General features: G+C 44.4%; 1 protein-coding gene across 1 annotated transcript in view; it reads right to left on the bottom strand.

The window, feature by feature from the left end:
• Positions 1 to 20,550, bottom strand: part of LOC144592235 (atrial natriuretic peptide receptor 1) — a 47,666-nt gene that overhangs the window by 16,401 nt on the left and 10,715 nt on the right. The window contains exons 5-14 of the mRNA XM_078396767.1: positions 18,364 to 18,468; positions 16,567 to 16,669; positions 15,191 to 15,330; positions 14,650 to 14,722; positions 13,438 to 13,576; positions 10,511 to 10,597; positions 6,914 to 7,057; positions 2,253 to 2,374; positions 1,168 to 1,309; positions 294 to 342 (exon numbers count right to left, since the gene is read on the bottom strand). Coding sequence (XP_078252893.1) covers positions 294 to 342; positions 1,168 to 1,309; positions 2,253 to 2,374; positions 6,914 to 7,057; positions 10,511 to 10,597; positions 13,438 to 13,576; positions 14,650 to 14,722; positions 15,191 to 15,330; positions 16,567 to 16,669; positions 18,364 to 18,468 — 1,104 coding nt within the window. The remainder of the gene's footprint in view (positions 1 to 293; positions 343 to 1,167; positions 1,310 to 2,252; positions 2,375 to 6,913; positions 7,058 to 10,510; positions 10,598 to 13,437; positions 13,577 to 14,649; positions 14,723 to 15,190; positions 15,331 to 16,566; positions 16,670 to 18,363; positions 18,469 to 20,550) is intronic.

The raw sequence follows: 20,550 nt of genomic DNA, 5'->3' as shown, positions 1-20,550 counted from the left end.
GAAGCCAGGAGTCAACAGAAAATGTAAAAACGCAGATGTTAGATCAGTTAATACGTTGAGCGCCAAGGTGGAAAAATCAGCCCACAATGAAAAAAATAGAATCATATCATTGTGGGTGAAAGGCCTGTTCCTGTGTTGTACTCTCCCTTATTTTGTGTTCTAGATCAGACATGGTTGCCTGGCCTCCTCTGGTCTGATGCTGCTTACAGAAATATGAGTATCAAACAGCTTGTTGCAGGATTCTCATTGAAGAGTAGCTTTGCAGTCTGCCTGGCTTTTTAAAATAAACTTACCGGCATAGGGTCACTTCTAGTTGCAATTTGCAGTAGAATGATCGCGTAGCTGTAAAAAAAACCAAAACATATTCCTTTAACAATAATAAGCTCAAATACTGTTGCTAAGCTTCAATTCTGGACTATTGAGTTGAGACTCCTTTTGCCTTCTATCATAATCTTAATCTTTGGTACATTTGGTTTAGTTCGAAGCACCTCCAAGTGGTAATGATGTGTCCCAGCTCAGGCAGGGTCCAAACTTCCCATCTCCCAGTGCACAAACCGGGCACAGGAGATCAAATACTGCAGTCACCATTCAGGTGGTACACACATCAAACTCACACACAGGGGCCAGGAAATGGGAACAACTTCCGGAAACGGTGTTAGGAGAAGTAAAAATTGGAGAGGAAATTGCCTCATAATAATTGTCCTCTTCCTCTCCACAGTTGGACTTCATCACTCTCATCATTGGCCACCAGATGAACAAGCAGAAGGGGAAAGGTTACTGCCTGCTGGTGTGAAGCATATGTTGTCTACGCCCCTCTGACGGGTCACTAAATGGTAGACCACCTGAGCAACAAAACCTTCAGTAATTTGGCCATTATACTTAAGAGAAGTCATCTTTTCTTTGTATGGAGTCTTGGGACTAATTGGGACAACTGACCAATGTCTCATCTGAAGGCCATTGCCTCCACCTATCTACACGCAGTATCAGGGTGGATTTCTCTACATCATGGGATGATGACCAAAAGGTGGCATTGGATTCAGCTTGGCATTATAAACCTAAAAAAATTAAAATAATTAAAGCTTGGGCAGGACTTGAACTTTCTAATGCAAAGGAGTGCCACCCACTGAGACGTGACTTGACGTTCACTGAAATTATTCTGCTGTTTACCTGTAAACATCAGCAGCAGGGGTGGGGTCAAAGTTTGATGCCACCTGGGCCTCAGGGGGTAAGTATACTTCATTCAAACGCTGACAGTAGGTTGTAGGGGGGTCAAAAATGTCCTCTTTCCTGTAAATTGGCAAGCAGAAGTCTGGTGGAAAAAACAGGAAACATCATCAAATGACACAGATCTAAGGGATAACATATGAATTTTTTTCTTTAAGTAGGAATTGTGGTGATAGAACATAGAACTATATAGCACAGGAATAAGCCCTTTGGCCCACAATGTCTGTGTCGAAGATGATACCAAGTTCAACTAATCTCCTCTGCCTGGATGTGATCCGTATCATCCCATTCCCTGCATATCCATGTGCCTATCTAAAGGCCTCCAAAATGCCACTACTCTCTGCTTCCATCTACACCCTGGGCAATGCATTCCAGGCATCCATTGCTCTGCATAAACAGCTTGCCCCACACATCTCCTTTAAATGTTCCCCTCTGACTTTCAAACTATGCCCTCTAATCTTTGACAATTCCACCCTGGGAGAAAAGTTCTGACTGTCTACCCGATCTATGCCTCTCAAAATTTGATACACTGCTATCCTATCAACCTCTGATGCTCGAGGGAAAGCACTCCAAGTTGTCCAATCTCTCGTTAACCCTAACACCCTCTAATCCAGGTGGCATTCTGGTAAACTTCTTCTGCACCCTCTCCAAACCCTCCACATACATCGTGTGATCGGGCAACCAAAACTGCACACATTTCCCCAATTACGGCCTAACAAGTTTTATAAAGCTGCAACATGAACAAATAATCTGGGACGTGCTGCCTGAAAATGCAGTAAAGCTGATTCAATATTAAACTTTTTGAGGGATGTGGACCTACCAATGAAAAAAAAATATTTACAGTGGCATGGGAAAAGAGTTGTGGAATTGGACCAAATCAATGGGTCTTTCAAAGTGCAGACCCTGCTGTGATATGTGGAGTGGGCTTTTTCTGTCCTGTGTAACTCCATTAAAAGCATATTCAGGGCTGACATGTGCTCGGTAGCCCATTATCCATCTATTTCTCACAATGAATGGCCAATGCTTACCTGCAAGTTTGCAAACCCACCGATCATCGATCACTGCGTTGGTAGACTTTAGCCGGCCGTGGTAAATCCTACGTTGGTGAAGATAGGCCATCCCTCTGGCAATGTCAGTCGCAAAAGAGAATCTGGGGCAAAAACACATTCTGTTACCCAACATTTGTTCAGAAACTGAGAAAGGTTTCTAACACAATTCTATCAATTCTCCTAGCTGTTTCATTGTCCTGCTGGTGGTGTGGGTTATGGACTAGTTATCCAGCAGCCTAGATTAATAATCTAGAGACGCATCAAAACCCATCAAAGCAGTGGAGAAATGGAAACCCAGTTAATTTTAAAAATGTGCAATAAGAAATTAGTAGCAGCAAAGGTGATTGGAAAACCTCTGGACTACTGCAAAACCTATCTAATTCACTGTCTTTTAGGGAAGTGTATGTTTTGTCCATTTCCCACCAAGCCAGTACGTACCTCCAGGATCACAGTATGTTCTCCAAAATGGCCTGGGGGGGGCAGCAGTGCAGCGGTCATTAGCATGGGCAATAAATGCCGCACTGCCTGAAGGAATGAGAAGACTCTTCAAACTCAGTCCAATGTCTTCATGAACATATCACTGTGCTTCATGAACATATCACTGTGCTTGTTTTACATTACAGTCTGGTTTGGGAACAGCTCTGCCCAGGACAGGATGGCCCTGCAGAGAGTAGTGCGTTCGGCAGAACGCACCATGGGAACTACACTCATCCCCCTGCAGGACCTATACATCAGGAGGTGCAGATCCAGAGCAAGTAAGATCATGAGGGACCCCTGTCACCCCAGTAACGGACTGTTCCAGATGCTACGATCAGGCAAACGCCTCCGCTGTCACGCTGTGAAAAAGGAGAGGATGAGACGGAGCTTCTTCCCACAGGCCATCAGGACTGTCAACTTTTATAACCCCAGAGACTAAATTTTTGTTGACACTAATAGTAACTTATTAACTTTATTTATATGCTGTAACTGTAATTCTTTTTGTGCACAACCCGCAGGCATTGCCACTTTCATTTCACTGCACATCGTGTATGTGTATGTGACAAATAAATTTGACTTGACTTGACTTGACAAAGTATGCACCAGCGCAGCTTTTGTTGTGTAATGCTAATTTTGCATAAACTTTATTGTTGCACAAAGCAACCATCAGATGCTGGGGCTACATTCTGCAATTACCAGTGAACCTTCTCACTTTTGACCATACCGTGAAGCACATCAATAAAGCATTTTTTGAAGTGCAGTCACATTTGAAATGAAGGCAACAGCAGCATGTTTATGCCAGCAAGTCTCCACAGTGTTGTGTTGAATACTGGATAATTAATGTAAAATATAGTTGCTGAAGGATAAACATTGGCTCAGACTCCAGTGATAACTCCATAGAAACATAGAAAATAAGTGCAGGAGGAGACCATTAGGCCCTTCGAGCCAGCACCACCATTCATTGTGATCATGGCTGATCATCCACAATCAGTAACCTGTGCCTGCCTTCTCCCCATATCCCTTGATTCCATTAGCCCCGAGAGCTCTATCTAACTCTCTTTTAAATTCCTCCAGTGAATTGGCCTCCACTGCCCTCTGTGGCAGAGAATTCCACAAATTCACAACTCTCTGGGTGAAAAAGTTTCATCTCACCTCAGTTTTAAATGGCCTCCCCTTTATTCTTAGACTGTGGTCTCTAGTTCTGGACTCCCCAACATTGGGAACATTTTTTCTGCATCTAGCCTGTCCGGTCCTTTTATAATTTTATACAGCTCCATAAGATCCCCTCTCATCCTTCTAAACTCTAGTGAATACAAGCCCAGTCTTTCCAATCTTTCCTCATATGACAGTCCCGCCATCCCAGGGATTAACCTCGTGAACCTACACTGCACTGCCTCAATAGCAAAGATGTCCTTCCTCAAATTAGGAGACCAAAACTGCACACAATGCTCCAGATGTGGTCTCACCAGGGCCCTATACAACCACAGAAGGACCTCTTTGCTCCTATACTCAAATCGACTTGTTATGAAGGTCAACATGCCATTAGCTTTTTTCACTGCTTGCTGTACCTGCACGTTTACTTTCAGTTACTGGTGTACAAGGACACCCAGGTCTCATTGCACTTCTCCTTTGCCTAATATGACGCCATTGAGATAATAATCTGCCTCTTTGTTTTTGCCGCCAAAGTGGATACCTCACATTTATCTACATTCTACTGCATCTGCCCACTCACTCAACCTGTCCAAGTCACCCTGCAACCTCCTAACATCCTCTTCGCAGTTCACACTGCCACCCAGCTTTGTGTCATCCTGCTGTAACTTACACCCTATATCCGGGCTACTGTTTGGGGGCCTGTAGATAACTCCCATTAATGTCTTCTTACCTTTACAATCTCTCAACTCTATCCAGTGACTTTACATCGTCAGTCTCTAAGTCACCCCTCGCAAGGGACTGAATTTCATCCCTCACCAACAGAGCTATCCCACCTCCTCTGCCCACCTGCCTGTCCTTTGTATAGGACGTATAACCCTGAATATTCAGTTCCCAGTCCCGATCCTCCTGCAGCCACGTCTCTGTAATCCCCACAGTCATATCTACCAATCTCTAACTGAGCCTCAATCTCATCCACTTTACTTCTTATACTTTTCGCATTCATATATAATACTTTTCATCCTTTACTCATCTCACCTTCCACATCGGTTCCTATTACACTTGGCCTTACTCTCCAATCCCTTCGTGAGCTTTCTGTCCCGTTAATTCTGGGGTCTTTCATAACTTTTCCTATACTCTCTTTCCCTTTAATTACATCCTTGTCTATCCCATTTGACCCCCCCCCCCCCCATTATTTAGTTTAAAACCACCCGTGTAACAGTGGCAAACCTGCCTGCCAGAATGCTGGTCCCCCACCTGTTGAGGTGCAACCTGTCCCTTTTGTACAATCCACCCTTACCCCAAAACAGATCCCAGTGGTCTAAGAATCTAAATCCTTGCCCCCTGCACCAGCTCCTCAGCCACACATTCAGATCCTATCTCCTTGTTCCTGCCCTCACCAGCACGAGGAACTGGAAGCAAACCAGAGATAACCACCCTGGAGGTCCTGCTTTCAGCCTTCTTCCGAGATCTCTAAAGTCACGCTGCAGAATCTCTTTCCTCTTCTTCCCGACGTCATTTGTGCCGACATGCACTACCACTTCTGGCTGCTCACCTTCATCCTTGAGGATGCTCTGCACTCGGTCCGTGACGTCTTGGATCCTGGCACCAGGGAGGCCACACACCATCCTTGAATCCCGCCTATTGCCGCAGAAACCCCTGTCTTTACCTCTCACGATGGAGTCCCCTACTACCACGGCTCTGCCTGACGTTACTGTATGTTTCTTTTTTTTTCCTAGTCAGATGTGCAGCACTTTGGTCAACGTGGGTTGTTTTTAAATGTGCTATACAAATAAATTGACTTGACTTGACTTGACTTGGTCTCTTCGACTTTGCCTCAGCGCCATGTTTTGCCTCGCAGACTTGTCTGCCGCTCAGACTGACAGTGTCTTCTGCCCCGACTGCTGCCAAGAGGGTGAACCAGTTTTCAAGAGGTACAACCCCCGGGGTCTCTTGTACTCCAAGCTTCCTCACCGTCACCCACCTTCTCTCTTCCGGTACCTTCGGTGTAACAATCTCGCTGAAGGTTTTGTCCAAGAAAGTCTCGTTTTCTCAGATGATCCTGAGGTCATCCAGTTGTCCCTCCAGTTCCCCAACACTGTCCTTCAGGAGCTGAACCCAGACACACTTTCCACAGTTGTAGCAGCCAGAGGCACCAGCGGTGTCCCACATCCTCCAAACATTACACTGACTCAGCTTACCTGTCATTTCTGTACAGCGTCTCACCCTCTCCAACTCCATGTTCATTTCTTCTCAGGGGGCATTCACAGACTCTGATTAATATCTCACCTGAAGTACTCTTGCTTTGAAATTCACTCTCAGTTGGAAGCAATGGAAGCATTACATAGTCACGTCACTGTGTGCTGCCCTGCCTCCAAATTTTATTCCACCAGAGGCAAAAGCAGTGAATATCCAAGGTAAAGCATAATACACTGAGATTCTGCTACAGAAAAAAGATTACCGAAACTGCCTGGTATAAATTCCTGTGGAAGCACTTCCAATAATTTGGCTCTCCCTCAGTCCTGCATTAGAGTTGTGACTGGTGTGAGTGAGAATGAGTGAGTGTGTCTTGAGTGCGTGTCTCAGTGTGTCCATGTGTGTGCGCGTGTATTTGTGTGTTCATGTGAATGAGAGGTGAGGGAAGGGATGAGAGAGAGGGAGGGAGAGGGGGAAAGTGGGAGAGAGAGTCCGGGGTGTGTAGGTGTGTGTGAAACACTGGTATGTGTGAAAGAGAGTGTGGACACTGGTGTGTGAATCTGCGCGCATGCGTGAGACTGGTTGGTGTATGTGTAAGTGTGCGTGAGACTGGTGTGCCTGGTGTGTGTGAAGGAGAGAGTGTGGACACTGAGTTTAGACAGAAATGGGCTTAGTTATGATAAATGCAGAATTCAAACTGTCATAGTCCACATCTGTCACTGCAGGCTGATCAAACATATTAACTTAAAGACGCAAGGAGAAGGGGAATGGGGAGAAATGATCAGAGAGTGGAATAATACTTTGTGTTCGATCCATACCTGAAGCCCCAATTCAAGGGGATGTCCTCGTTGAGCAAGACATCGTTCAAGCTGCCTTTCGGGCAGTATTCTGTTATTAATGCCACATTTGGAAGTTCAGTGCAGCCACCAATAAACTTGCAGAGGTTTGGATGATCAAGTTCCCTGTCAAATCCAAACACACGCACAGAGTGTAAAGCTTCTTTCACTTCCTAATACCAGAAGACTTGTATGTTGGAAAGAAAAACTATGCATTTCAATAGCACCTTTCACCACCTCAGGACTTTGCAATATACCTTACAGGCAACGAAGCATCTTTTGAAGTGTGATCACTGCTGTAAAGTAGGAAGCATGTTTACTCATATACCCACACAGCAAGATCCCACAAACAGCAAAGTGATATTGGCCAGATCATTTGTTCCAGAGATGCAGCCTGTCCCGCTGAGTTACTCCAGCATTTTGTGCTTATCTTCGGTTTAAAGTAGCGTTTGCAGTTCCTTTCTACACATTTGTTTCTAATTGTTGATTGAGGGGTACATATTGATCAGGACCTATGGAGAACCTTCTCTGTTCTTCTTCGGATCAGTGGTCCACTTGAGAACACAGATGGGCCAACATCTCACCCAAAGGACATGGAGCACTCCCTCAGCACAGTGTGGATCAATGCTCAAGTCTCAGCATTACACATTTGATCCAATTGTACTGTAGCTTTTAGATGAACAGATATAAGTGGTTTGATTGACTAATGGAAAGGCATTAATTGCACCTGGATTTCCAGAAATTAGTTTGATCAAAATGTTACTCACACCGAAGGTTGTGAGTAGACCTTTTTCTGACAAAGCGAGCATGATACCATGCCATGCACAATATGTTAACTTGCAAGATAACCACATTCAGCCTGACCTCCAATATTTGTGTCATTTGCTGGATGTTCATAGAATCATGGAAATGTACAGCACAGAAATGGGTTATTTCACTCACCTCCATCCATGCCAACAGTCTTGCCTATCTTAGCTGATTCCATTTGCCTGAATTACGCCAATATTCCTCTGGCCTTTCCCATCCGTATCTGTCCAAATGTCTTTCAAATTATGTAATTGTACTTTCCTCCACCTCCATCTTGTAGCTTGTTCCAGATATTCACCATCCTCTTTTGTAAAAAAACTCGCCCGCAGATCTCCTTTAAATTCCTCCCCTCTCAGCTTAAACCCGTGCCCTCTAGCTCCAGACTCCTTTGCCCTGGGTGAAACACTCTGACTATCCTACCTATGCACCTCATCATTTTATAAACCTCAATAAGGTCACTCCTCAGCTTCCTATGTTCCAGTGAGAATAAACCCAGACTAATCTCTCCACCATTCCGGGCGATACTAGTGAATTTCTTCTGCAGTCTCCCTAGTTTTCCCACAACCTTTCCTGCAATGTGGCAACCACACCATCTAGAGTGCATCTTTAGTCCAATTGTAACATGACTTCCCAACTCTTCCACTCAATGTGTGGGCCTGTGAAGACGAGCATACCAAGTGCCTTTTCACCATTCTGTCCCCTTGTGTCACCACTTCCATGGAGCTATGGAATTGCACTCTAATTTCTCCCTGTACATCCCTGAGACATTACCTCACACTTGTCTAGATTAACTTCCATCTGCCACTGCTTTGCTTAACATTCCAGCTGATCTCTATCAGTATCTGTCAGGATACAAGTGTATCCTCAGACAATCTTCTTTGCTGTCTACAATTCTATCAGTTATCGTGTCATCTGCAAATGTTCTAATTATATCCTTGACATTCTCTTCCAGGTCATTTATGTATATTTTGAATAACAAAGGTCCCAGCACCTATCGCAATGGTACACCACTTGTTCATGCTTCTAGCCCGAGAAACATCATCCACCATTACCCTATGCTTCCCAGCACAAAGCTTGTTTTGGACTCAGTTTGCCCACATGACGTGCCTTAAGTACATAGATTAGCCTAATTTGTCAACCCATTACTAAAATTCATATAAACTGTGTCTACTGCATCAATTTTCTTAGATGCTGGGATTCTCGGCTGTTGGAATGGATAGGAAGCCACCGTCACAGTTATAATGATGTTCAAGAAAGTTATCCCTCTCTCCAGCTTCATTTTGTCTCAGTTGGAGCTTGTTTTAGAATGCCCATGAAACATTAAAAACTTTGTCTTTAACCCTAATGGAATACCAACCATTGATCTTTTGAAGCTCTAGCAAACTCAAATCCATCAAGGGTCTTTCCACCACTGCCCTGGGCTCTTCCAAACACCTCAGAATAAGAGGGCCAAGTGGCCTTCTTTCAACACCAGCGGCATAGCAGAATGGCAAGAGCATCTTCAAAAACTGTTGCTGTTTCCAGTTATAAGATGCCTTTCATTTAGTGAAGAATCCCAAAGCCGAGAAGATGAGTGTCATCAAACATTGTCCACCAAAGCAAATGTGGAAATATTTGGTCAGCTGACCAAAAACTTGGTCAACCAGGAAGAAGCTAAGGAGTCTTAAAGAAGTAAAAAGAAGTATGAAGATGTAGAAACAAGCAACTGAAGGTGCTGGTTTACAACAAAAAAAGGGCACAAAGTGCTGGAGTAACTCAACTCAAGCAGTATCCCTGGAGAACATGGATTGGTAATGTTTCAGGTTGGGAGCTTCCTTTGTCCTGTAGAAGAAATTGGTGGGGCCACATTTAGAGTTGTGCGTTCAGTTTTGGTCACCCTGTTATAGGAAAGATGTTAAGTTGGAAAGGGTGCAGAGAAGAGTTATGAGGATGTTGCCAGGACTTGAGGGCCTGAGCTAGAAGGAGGGGTTGAGCGGACTAGGATGTTATCCTTTGGAACACAGGAGGATCTTATAGAGGTGTATAATATCATGAGAAGAATAGAAAGGGTAAATGCACAAAGTCTTTTACCCAGAGTATGGGAATCAAGAACCAGAAGACATAGGGGCTTAAGGTGAGGGGGAAAAGATTTAATAAGAAACTGAAGGGCGTTTCTTTTTACACAAAATGTGGTAGGTATGTGGAATGAGCTGGCAAAGGAGGTAGTTGAGGCAGGTACCATCATAACATTTAAAAAATATTTGGACAGGTACATGGATTGGATATGTTTAGAAGGATATGGATAAAATAGGTTTAGAAGGATATGGGCCAAACGCAGGCAGATGGGACTAGTGTAGATGAAACTTATTGGTCAGCATGGGGAAGTTGGGATGCAGGGCCTGTTTCCAGGCTGTATGACTATGACCCAAAACATTACCTATCCATGTTCCCCAGGTTTGTTGCCTGAGAACATGGGGCAGGCATGTTCCATGTTCCATGTTCTGGAAAATGGAACATGGAATGCTGAGTTACTCCAGCACTTTGTGTCTTTTTTTAGAGGAATGGAGATAATGACTGGGAGTGACTGGGAATTCCAGAGGCTCAGGGAGACAAGCTGAAGGCACAGCAGCTGATGGTGGAGTAAATTAATTTGGGGATTAAATGAGACCCAACGTAGGTTGGTGAGTGCTTGCACAGGAATGTGTAGACTACCCAAAAATAACTTAACGTGTGGATTTGCCCAGGTGACCGAGCCCTGTCAATTGAAACAGAAATGCGCTGTTTGCAACCCACCGGATATGCTTCACCTCTTTGCGAATGGACTTTGAAAGGGTGAAACTTCTCTTCTTTATCTTCTTGATGGCAACGGTTCGACCATCACTGTAAAGACAGAAGGAATAATGGTGATGGATTGCCACTGCATTGAAGATCACTGTTAAGTTTGTGAGGACGTTGGTTCATTTCAATGGGTCGACGGTGAGGCCTGTCACAGAGTTTAGATGAAAGGCAAAGCATTTGCAAATTCAGAGTAAGAAGGGGTGGGGAATAACTATGTTTCACTGATTTATTCCATGTGGGTGTCTTCGACAATGCTAGTAATTATTGGTCATCTCCTGTTTCAGCTAAACATTTAGACGAAGGCTGTCAGTCCCTTTGCAACTCCCGGGTTGACTCATCCCTTCCTCCCCAAACCACCCCCTCCCCAGGTACCTTCCCCTGCAACCACAGGGGATGCAACACCTGTCCCTCTACCTCCTCCCTCGACTCTGTCCAGGGACCCCGACAGTTCTTTCAGGTTAGGCAGAGGTTCACTTGCACCTCCTCCAACCTCATCTACTGTATCCGTTGTTCCAGGTGTGGACTCATAAATCAGCGAGACCAAACGTAGACTGGGCCATCGTTTCGCTGAACACCTTTGCTCAGTCCACCTGAACCTACTGATCTCCTGGTTGCCGGACACTTTAATTCCCCTTCTCATTCCCACACTGACCTTTCTGTCCTGGGCCTTCTCCATTGTCAGAGTGAGGCCAAACACAAATTAAAGGGACAGATCCTCATATTTCCGTTGGGCAGCTTACAACCCAGCGGTATTAATATTGATTTCTCTAACTTCCCCTCTCTCTCCTTCCCTCCCCCACCCAAGTTGTACTAGCTTCAAAGTCGTCATGTTGAGTCTCATTGTCTGTAACCTGTTTTCATCTAGTCCACAGCTACCAATGGCCTATTTCCTTTATCATCGTTACTTTTTTGCAGATCTTTCATTCATTTGTTCTATATCTCTCTATCTCACCATCTATATCTCTTGTTTCCCTTTCTCCTGACTCTCAGTCTGAAGAAGGGTCTACACCCGAAACATCGCCCATTCCTTTTGTCCAGAGATGCTGTCTGACCCGCTGAGTTACTCCAGCTTTTTGTGTCTATCTTCAGTTTAAACCGGCATCTGCATTTTCTTCCTATACATTTAGACTAAAGCTTATTAATTCGACTGAGAGAAATGATCCATGCATCACCCACCAGTGAATGAATACTGAAACAGTGAAAAGTTAAAATTAACCTGGTGCAGGGAGAAATTACATAACTTGATCCCAGGGTCTGTCTGGTCTCCCCTGAACCGAGGCTCATGCAGTCCAGGTCCGGCAGCACCGTCCACACCTGGCTAAACTTGTCTCAGTGAAGAACTGCTCCTGTGAGTGCACTCAACCTCTCCAAATGAACACCATGGCAAGGTATTGTGGTCGTGTCTCCGTGTGGAATACGTGATGTCCCACAGGTCGCCCGCTCTCACATCACTCCGACGCACTTCTCTTAGAGTCTATGCAGCCCCCCAGACGAGGTATACAACAATTTCAGATCAAACCACGTTCCCAGTTGTTTTGTTCACACTGTCTCGGCCATGGTGATTCTGCTTCTACCATTTCCATCTCCTCAGATCCATCCTTTTTTGCTTTGCTTGTCCACTATCAGACCCTTCGCCTTGCATCCATCATTTAATCTATTGGTTCTGTCAACCAATTTCTCCATCTTAGCAAAGAACTTCTTTCCTCCCTGTTCTCTTTCCTCTCCCTCTCAATCTGTTAAAACCAATATCATTAATCATTTAACAATTCTGATGAGACGTCATTGGCCTGAAACAATAATTGTGTGCATGAGTCTCTGTCTATGCATACATGCATGTATCCGTGCATGTAGTATGCAGGCTTGTGCACATGCATGTGTGTGTGCATGCATATGTGCTCCCTTCAACAATAATTGCGTGCAAGCATGTGTGTCTGTGCACCCATGCACGTATCTGTGCATGTGTGCATGCTTATGCAAATGTTTGTGTGTGGATGTGTATTTGTCTCCCCTCATACCTGCTGCCTGATCTCCTGGGTATTTCTGGCATGTTTGGTTTTCATTATTAGGTGTTAATCCTGGAGATTTTGGCCATTCAGCAGCTTCTCCCCACAAACACAAGAGGTGGTTTCTCCTCAGTAGCCCTGAGATGATGATATGTGGCAGTTAGACCTGGGTAATACTGATCACTGGTACCAGGCATTAACTGGAGAGATGGACTCACTTATGTGGCCGTAATTAAACTAGGTACCTCAGGGTCAATGTGCATACAGTGATCCGCTGAGAGGCCAAAATGAAATTGGACGGAAATAACTTTATGTCATAGACACCTGTACAAACCAGATGGGCTGAACAGCCTGTTTCTGTGCTTTCCCTTTTAACTAATTGAAACAGGATCAGTCAGAGGGAGAGCAATGAGTCAACTAACAGCATTGATGCTGTAAAACTACTTGAAATATAAGAAAACTCAACTTGCAATTTTCTTTTCCTTCATAATCCCAGAATTCCTGCAATACCTTAATGCCACTTGTTGAGCTGTGGTCACAGTCATAAGATGGGAGATACAGCAGCCTATTTGCAAACAACAGCATGTTAATAACCAACATATTTGCACTGCCAATGTTTGGCCGGTGGGTAACTTCCTAAAACTGTGCCAAGTGATCTTTAACATTAGTTTGTGGAGAGGTGGGGCTTTAGTTTAAAATCTCACCTTTAAAATGGCATTTCTAATTTTCAGCACTCTAAATACAGACAACACCTACTATCTTGAAACAAAACTAGAGGCAAAAAGAACTGGTCAGTAGATGAAGAGTCACAATGGAAACCAAAGATGTTCGTGGCTACCTTTACTGTCATGGATAATTTCCTAGTTGTGCTTCACTTACAAGATGCCTGTCTGGGTGAAGTGCTGTTTCCTTGATGCATTGAGAGCTCCTGTGCATGAGCTGGCAGTGGTGATGCAGCTGGTGTTGGAATCACTCACTCCATTAGGAATGCTGATGGCACTGCCTAGCATGGCATGGTCTACAAAACAAATCACAGCAAGTACCTACAGATGAACCTGATTGAAACCAAGTTAACTAAATTTAAGAAAGTTGCGACAGTACAATGGAGATATGAGCTGACTTATTAGAGCTCAGAGCTTAGAGATACCGCTCAGAAACAGGTGTTTCAGCCCATAGAGTCCACACTGACCATCGGTCACCTGAATACTGGTTCTATGTTCTGCACACTTTGGGCAATTTACAGAAGCCAATTACCATTCATACCTATTCGTCTTTGGCCAGCCCTCCCAGAGATGCCCATACTCTGAGAATCAATCCAAAACGTTGATACGAACTGCAACTGGCAGAGTTTTGGTTTAGAAACTCCATTGCAGACATTATGTGGGTAATGTGCACAATGCATGCTTGGTTGATGACGTCACAGGCGGAGGCTCAGGGTCCATCTGAACTGGACTTGTAATGAAGAGATATAAGAGGATGACTGGGGTGGCACAGTGGCGTAGTGGTAGAATTACTGCCTCACAGCGCCGAGACCCGGTTCGATCTTGACTACGGAGTTTGTACAATCTCCTGTGAGTGCATGGGTTTTCTCTGGGTGCTCCCACACTCCAAAGATGTACAGGTTTGTAGATTATTTGGGTTCTGTAGATTGTAAATTGTCCCGATTGTGTAGGACCATGCGAGTGGTGATCACTTGGTCATTGTGGACTAGGTGAGTCGAAGAGCCTGTTTTCACACTGTATCTCCAAAGTCTAAAGTTTAAAGACTTTGCTGTTATAATCGGCAATGTGCTCAATAATCGGCAGTCATGCTCATCCCTGCGCTTTCAACAGGACTTCAGGGCCCACACGTTTGCACATTTAGTTCCTGTAAATCAAGGCCAGCCTGGAACATCATTGCAAGGTTGCATTGCAACCAGTCAACGGTCATCTCAAGTTGCACACAATGTCTGTCAATTTCTATGTCTTTTGCACTCAGCTTGCATTCTATGCAAATTTCATGAACTATTTCATGCATGCACTATCGCTGGTGACAAAAGACCCAGTTAATAACACCAGCTCAACTTCTACAGATTCATGACGTGCTACAGACCTTGCTTAACTTGATTGAAGTTAATGATCCAGCTTTCATCCCACAACATCTTTTGCTTCTGGTACTGAACCCACTGCAATCAAAAAAGAGAACATAAGAAATACGAACAGGAGTTGGCCACTCAGCCCCTTAAGCCTGCTTTGCCGTTCAATTAGAACATGGGTGATCTGCTACCTCCCACCTTTCTGCCTGGTCCACATATCCTTTCATTCCCTTGGTGCCCCCCCCCCCCCCCCCACCCACAAATCTTCTGATAGCCTTGAACACAGTCAATGACTGAACATCTACCTACAAGGGAAGGAATTCCAAAGGGCCGCAGCATGCTGATTAAAAAACATCTCCTCTATGGCTGAGTCCTCATCCTAAAGCCAATCCCCACCCCTACACTCCGCCAGTATTCGACACCCAGGCCTGAAGAAGCAGCCGCTCGATGATTTCCCAGCCAGTTCATTGACTGATACCAGATGAGCATTCATTAATGTCACATTTTTCTTTATGAAAACGAGCAGAAGGTTGTGTGGAACATCGGAATAAAACCTACCGCGATGGTGAGGATCAGGCCAGTGCAGACCAGCGAGATGGGGAAACTTATGGCAATTTTGATGGTGGCAGTGCAATCACCACAGTCTGCAGGACAGGTGGAGCACGTTTCATCTTCATCGCAGTTATCATCTCCGCAGACTCAACACAGAAAGAGAAACTTATTCATACATGGCTCAACCCTGGGCAATAGCATTAGGTATTGCTTAGAATTAACAGCAGTTACAGGACACTCAGACCATCTGATCCACAGTCTCCTCCCACCCTCCTTCACCTCATCCTACTGGCAGGATCTTTCCTTTTTCACAAATGTTCTTCCAACATCTCCTTGAAATCTATTTCTGCTTTCTGCTTCAACCAATACCCATGGGAGCGAGATCTACTTTCCCACCACGCTCTGCCTCAGGGTAGTTCTGTTTTCCCACTGGGTCATTTAGTGGCCCTCTTATAATTCCTAAATAACCAAAGCTCTTCAAATGTTTATCAAAGTAATTGAGAATGAAAATTATGCATAGATTTACTGGAGAAGGGCATTTTGTTAATGGTGAGTCCCTTGTTTATACTGTAAACCTCTAGACTCTTGAGGCACATTGAAGAGCCATATTCACAAAGATACGGCATTTATCATCAATTCAGGAAGTCATATGGTGCTTTTGACGTTGCAAGGTATGCACTGCTCTGTTGTGTCAAGTTTGGTATGATCTGCCAGGATACTATACAAATAGATTTTCACTAGATCTTGGTACATGTGACAATATTTAAACAATATCACCACCAAAGTGGAGGCACAAGAGTCTGCAGTTGCTGGAATCTTGAGCAGAACACAAAATGTTGGTTTAACTCTGGGTCAGGCAGCATCTATGGAGGGGATGGAGAATCTGAAGAAGGGTCCTGATGCTAAACATTGTCTATCCGTTCCCTCCAGGGATGCTGCCTGACACCTTGAGTTACTCTTGCAAGTTGTTTTTTAATCAATACCAAGGCGGTGGCCAATATGTGCAAAGCAAGCTCCCACAAATACCAATGTGAGAATGATCAGATAGTATTAGCCGAGGTATTCGCTTTATGCATTAGCCTGCTGGTACTAGCCAAGCGTTAAACACTATCCCTTAAAGCAGTAGCAAGGCCATTGAGAAGGCAGGTGGGATCTTGCCTCAAGCTTCACAAGTATGACTGTGCAAGGCCGGTGGGATCTTGGACAGTGCAAACCAAATTAAAGTGAACTTACGCCTCCAGTTAAAATCCAGCCACATCGTATTTGCAGGGAAGATGTTTCTGTCAATGTGACATTATTCCTCTAATGCTTTTCCCATTTTATTGGGCCCTGCTTTATTTGAACTCTGATAGTATTGCACAGTCCATTTTCCTCTGAGTTACCTTTTGCAGGTAGCACCATGGTTTTTGCCTCCAATGCTGCTTGCATTCGTCCCACCTTGATGTGAGCTATTAGGGAGGTTACACCAAGATGGACAAGGATCACCTATGTACAGAAGACACAAGGAATTAAAATCAGTGCATTCTCATTCTCCAATTCTAATGGAACTAAATTCCTTCAGAATTGGCAAGCAAATACTAAACAAAACTCTCCTTTGTGAAACACAATTCTTTAAAACTCACAATAGAAACTGATAAAATAAATTATTGGCTCGCAGTGTACAGTTAATCTCCAGAGTGCATGTTTTGTCTGACTACAGTTGGATTACTACATTTCTACCCCTAACAAATTTAGATTAGGGTGGTGAATCTGTGAAATTCATTGCCACAGGCGTCTGTGGAGGCCGTTATTTTTAAGGCGGAAATTGACAGATTCTTGTTTAGTAAGGATTCAAGGATTATGGAAAAAAGGCAGGAGAATGGGGTTGAGAGGGAAAGATAGATCAGCCATCACAGAGTCGACTTGATGGGCTGAATGGCCTAATTCTGCTCCTATGACTTATGAACATGAATTTATTATTCCAGACACCTCACAGTTTCAAATCTACTTTTTATATTCTTGTCACTCTTGCAATGTAAGAAATGCAGTAGTTAATTTGCAATTTGTGCAGCAAGTTTCTGTGAACAGCAATTTGATAATCAGTCTTGGTAATGTTGAACGAAGACCAAATCTTGGATCCAGGGTGCTGGGGATAGTTCTTGGATCTTGGTCGCCCGGCTGCAGGAAGGATGTCATTAAGTCGGAAAGGGTGCAGAAGGGATTAACCAGGATGTTCTCTGAGCTGGTGGGGTGAGTTATCGGGAGAGATTGGGCAATTGGGATTTCTTTCTTTGAAGCGCAAGAAGCTGAGAAGTGACTTTATTGAGGTGCACAAGATCATGAAGGGCATGGATAAAGTCAATGCTCACAGTCTTTCCCACTGTAGAAGATTCTAAAACTAGAGGGAGAGCCTTAAAGTGAGAGGGGGCGGGGGGGGATTTAAGAGTGACCTCAGAAGCAACATTTTCACTCAGAGGGTAGTCGACATCTGGAATGAGTTGCCAGAAGTAGCTACAGAAGCAAATAACATTCATGCTTTTGAGAGCACAGCACAGTGGCGCAGCTGGTTATGCTGCTACCCCACAGTGCCAGAGGTGCTGGTTCGATCCTGACCTCGGGTTCTGTCTGTGTGGATTTTGCACGTTCTCCCCATGACCACATGGGTTTCCTCCAGGTGCTCCGATTTCCTCCAACATCCCAGACATATTCACATTTGTAGGTTAATTGGCCTCGGTAAAATTGACCATCGTGTAGGGAGTCAGTGAGAACACAGGATAATATAGAACTCATGTGATGGGTGATCAGTGGTCATTGTGGACTCAGTGGGCTAAAGGGCCTGTTTCCAGGCTTTATCTCTAAACTAAACTAAACTAAAAAACATTTGGATATGGAGGGTTCAGAGGGCTATGGGTCAAATGCAGGAAAATGGGACTAGCCCAATATGCCTATATGGATGGCATGGACAAGATGGGCAGAAGGGCTTGTTTCCCTGCTGTACAGCTGTATGTCTATACATTCTTCTAAATCATACCCACTACCCTTGCCCACCTCTACAAAGGAGTTTAAACTCAGACCCTCTCTAAATAAAGGCCCACTGCCTTGATATCATTCTGAGAAATCCCCGCAAAAGGACTCATGGTCCGAATGATCCTTTTCTTTACTTCTGTGCTCATTCTATTTAACACTCAGTCATAACTTACCTTGGCGGTCCAATTAATTTGACTCATTTTCCCTGCTGTTGACACCGTATGAGTTACTATCTGACCATCATCTGGGATCCAAGGACCACAAATACCCTCTTTCACCTTCAATCATGAAAAGAGAATGAATAGTAAAAGAATAATAAGTTGTTTCACTACTTTGGGATACTTTGAAATATTTCAAAAATATAATAGGAAAATAACAGCAGATGCTGGTACAAATCGAAGGTATCACAAAATGCTGGAGTAACTCAGCGGGTCAGGCAGCATCTCAGGAGATGTCTGAAGCAGGGTCTCGACCCGAAACGTGACCCATTCCTTCTCTCCTGAGATGCTGCCTGACTCGCTGAGTTACTCCAGCATTTTGTGATACTTTCAAAAATATAAGCTCATTTTGCCAAAGGTCTTGTTACAAATTGGTCTTTTTTTTGGAAAAGGCCCTTTAATTTCCAGGTTTAGTTACCCAATGGAACCGTATTTTGGAAGTGGTGTACAACAATCAGCTGCTGGTAACATTTAGTGCCAGGACCAGGGGTCAAAGACCAGAGGTCAAAATGGAAGGAATTTCAGATTCCGGGCCACACACTGCTAGAGACATGGCTACCAGGAATTGTGGGGTGGGGAATGAAATCAGGGTTATGGAAGATGGTGGAGCATAGAAATCACAGCTAAAAATTGTACTATTAAAGTTTAAAGAGAACAAAATGTGTTTCAAAAGCGCCATTCACATCACTTTCAGACATTTTAAAGCAACTTACAGTCAATCAACTACTTAAAGTCATAGAGTCACACAGCACGGAAACAGGCCTTTCAACTTAATTTGCCCATGCCGAACCAAGATGCCCCATCTAAGCTAGTCCCATTTGCCTTCATATGCCCCATTTCCCTCTAAATCTTTCCCATCCAAGTACCAGTACAAGTGTCTTTTAAATGCTGTTATAGTACCTGCCTCAACTACTTCCTCTGGCAGTTTGTTCAATTTACCCTTTGAGTGAAAAAGTTGCTCCTCAGGTTCCCATTAAACCTTGGTCCTCTCAGCTTAAACCTCTGTCCTCTGAGTTATGATTCTCCCTGCCCTGAATAAAAGACTCTGTGCATTCACCCTATCTATTCTCAGAATTGTTAATGTCATGCAGGAAGTTCATCAGCCAATTTGCCCAAAGCAGAGATAGACACAAAGTGTTGGAGTAACTCAGCAGACTGGCATCATCTCTGGACAGAAAGCATGGGTGACGTTTCGGGTCGGGACCCTTCTTCAGACTAAAGCCTTGCCCAAAGCAGAACCCCATTTTCAGTACTTATATGTAGTTATATGTTAATAACTGCACAATCTGATTTGTAGGGCAGCTAAACTAAAAACCTCAATGAAATCTGAAATGAAAGCAGAGAATACAAGAAATGAACAGTTGATCGGACAGCATCTGGGACGGGAGTAACGGGATTAACCATTCATCAGAACTGGGAAAAGTTAGAATGACTTTCAGAAGGAAGGCACGAACAACAACAGAGAGCGTTCAACACTCTTAAACAGCAGATGTCCTGTGCCCCCACTCTCACCTATTTTGATGTCAAGCTGCCTGTCACACTGACCTGCGATGCCTCCCAATATGGACTAGGAGCAGTCTGCCTCCAAAACAACGGCGACGGTAACGGCGACCGTTGCCTATGCCTCTTGCACCATGATGGACACGGAACAATGCTACGCGCAGATTGAACAAGGGCTGCTAGTGGTCGTTTTCACCTGCAAGAAGTTCAACGAACTCATCCTCGGAAAAACAGTCACTATCGAGACCGACCACCAACCACTTGTCAGCATTCTGAACAAACTGATACACGCTGCCCCAGCTTGTCTCCAGCGTATGATGTTACAACTACAGAGGTACGACATTTCTCTGATTTACAAACGTGGCAAAGACATGCACCTGGGGGATACCCTGTCTCGTGCTCCAGCTTCGTTGTCATGATGGTCTCTTACATTCCCTCGTCCTGCCTGGTAGACCTGACAGCCCAGACTGCTGCTGACGATACCTTACGATCACTCTCCTCTGTCATGGCTGAACAAGCAGAACAGACTGACTGCCACCTGCAATTTGGCCCTTCTTCTCCATTCGCGACGAACTGGTACTACAGGACGGCATTATGGTAAAGGGCCACAAAGCTGTGATTCCTGCCTCCCTACACAGCAAA

The sequence above is a fragment of the Rhinoraja longicauda genome, chromosome 3, assembly GCF_053455715.1.
Source record: "Rhinoraja longicauda isolate Sanriku21f chromosome 3, sRhiLon1.1, whole genome shotgun sequence".
Lineage (NCBI taxonomy): Eukaryota > Metazoa > Chordata > Chondrichthyes > Rajiformes > Arhynchobatidae > Rhinoraja > Rhinoraja longicauda.
Note: the sequence above shows the minus strand (reverse complement) of the source record. Positions and strands in the feature narration are given on the sequence as shown.